An 876-nucleotide genomic window follows, 5' to 3' on the forward strand; every position below is an offset into this window, starting at 1 on the left:
TGCTGCTGCTGCTGCTGGGGCTGGAGCTGCATGCATCGCTGCGAGCAGCAGAGCAGGGAGATGACTCAGCACCGCAGTGACGCCGCCTGTGCGTGCTGTTGCTGCTGCTGCTGCTGCTGTTGCTGCTGCTGCTGCTGCTGCTGCCACAAGCAACAGCTGCTGCAGCACCAGCAGCAGCAGGAGCAGCAGCAGCAGCAGCAGGCGCAGCAGCAGAGCATCCCTCCTCTCTTGCTGCATGTTCTACTCCATCGCTCCCTACATGCATGCTTTCTGCTGCTGCTGCTGCTGCTGCTGCTGTTGGTGGTGCTGCTGCTGCAGCATCACCTGCTGCTCTCGCTTCTGCTGCTGCTGTTGGCGGTGCTGCTGCTGCAGCATTACCTGCTGCTGCTGCTGTTGTTGCTGCTGCTGCTTCTATTTCCTCTTCTTGTGCTCTATTATGAAGAGCCTCCCTTGATGTTGCTGCTGCTCTTGCTGCTGCTGCTGCTGCTGCTGCTGCTGCTGCTGCTGCTGGTGCTGCTGCTGCTTCTTCTGCTAAACACCCCTCTACATCAGAGAGCGAAGCATCTGTCTCCTCTGTCTGGAACAGCGGGTGGCTGGGTGCTGCTGCTGCTGCTGCTGCTGCTGCTGGTGTTGCTGCTGCTGCTGCTGTCGTTGCTGCTGCTGCTGCTGCTGCTGTGGGGATAGATATACAGGGCCTGCGGGGTTCTCGGAACGGCATCTCCTCCATCTGCTGCTGCTGCTGCTGCTGCTGTTGCTGCTGCTGCTGCTGTTGCTGCTGCTGCTGCAGATGGTCTGCACTCGGCGTCACATGCAACCTCTTCTGCTTGTGCTGCTGCTGCTGCTGCTGCTGCTGCTGCTGCTGCTGCTGCTGCTGCT

At 60.3% G+C, this 876-nt stretch overlaps 1 protein-coding gene across 1 annotated transcript in view; it reads right to left on the minus strand.

Moving 5' to 3' along the window:
- The window catches only part of EMH_0017880 (uncharacterized protein), a gene marked incomplete at both ends in the record, with an annotated part of 7,745 nt that overhangs the window by 2,833 nt on the left and 4,036 nt on the right, over positions 1-876 (minus strand). Inside the window, one exon of the mRNA XM_013501018.1 lies at positions 1-874. Within this exon, the coding sequence (XP_013356472.1) occupies positions 1-874 (874 nt within the window). The remainder of the gene's footprint in view (positions 875-876) is intronic.

The sequence above is a fragment of the Eimeria mitis genome, genomic scaffold (genome assembly GCF_000499745.2).
Source record: "Eimeria mitis Houghton genomic scaffold, Emh_scaff617, whole genome shotgun sequence".
NCBI lineage: Eukaryota > Apicomplexa > Conoidasida > Eucoccidiorida > Eimeriidae > Eimeria > Eimeria mitis.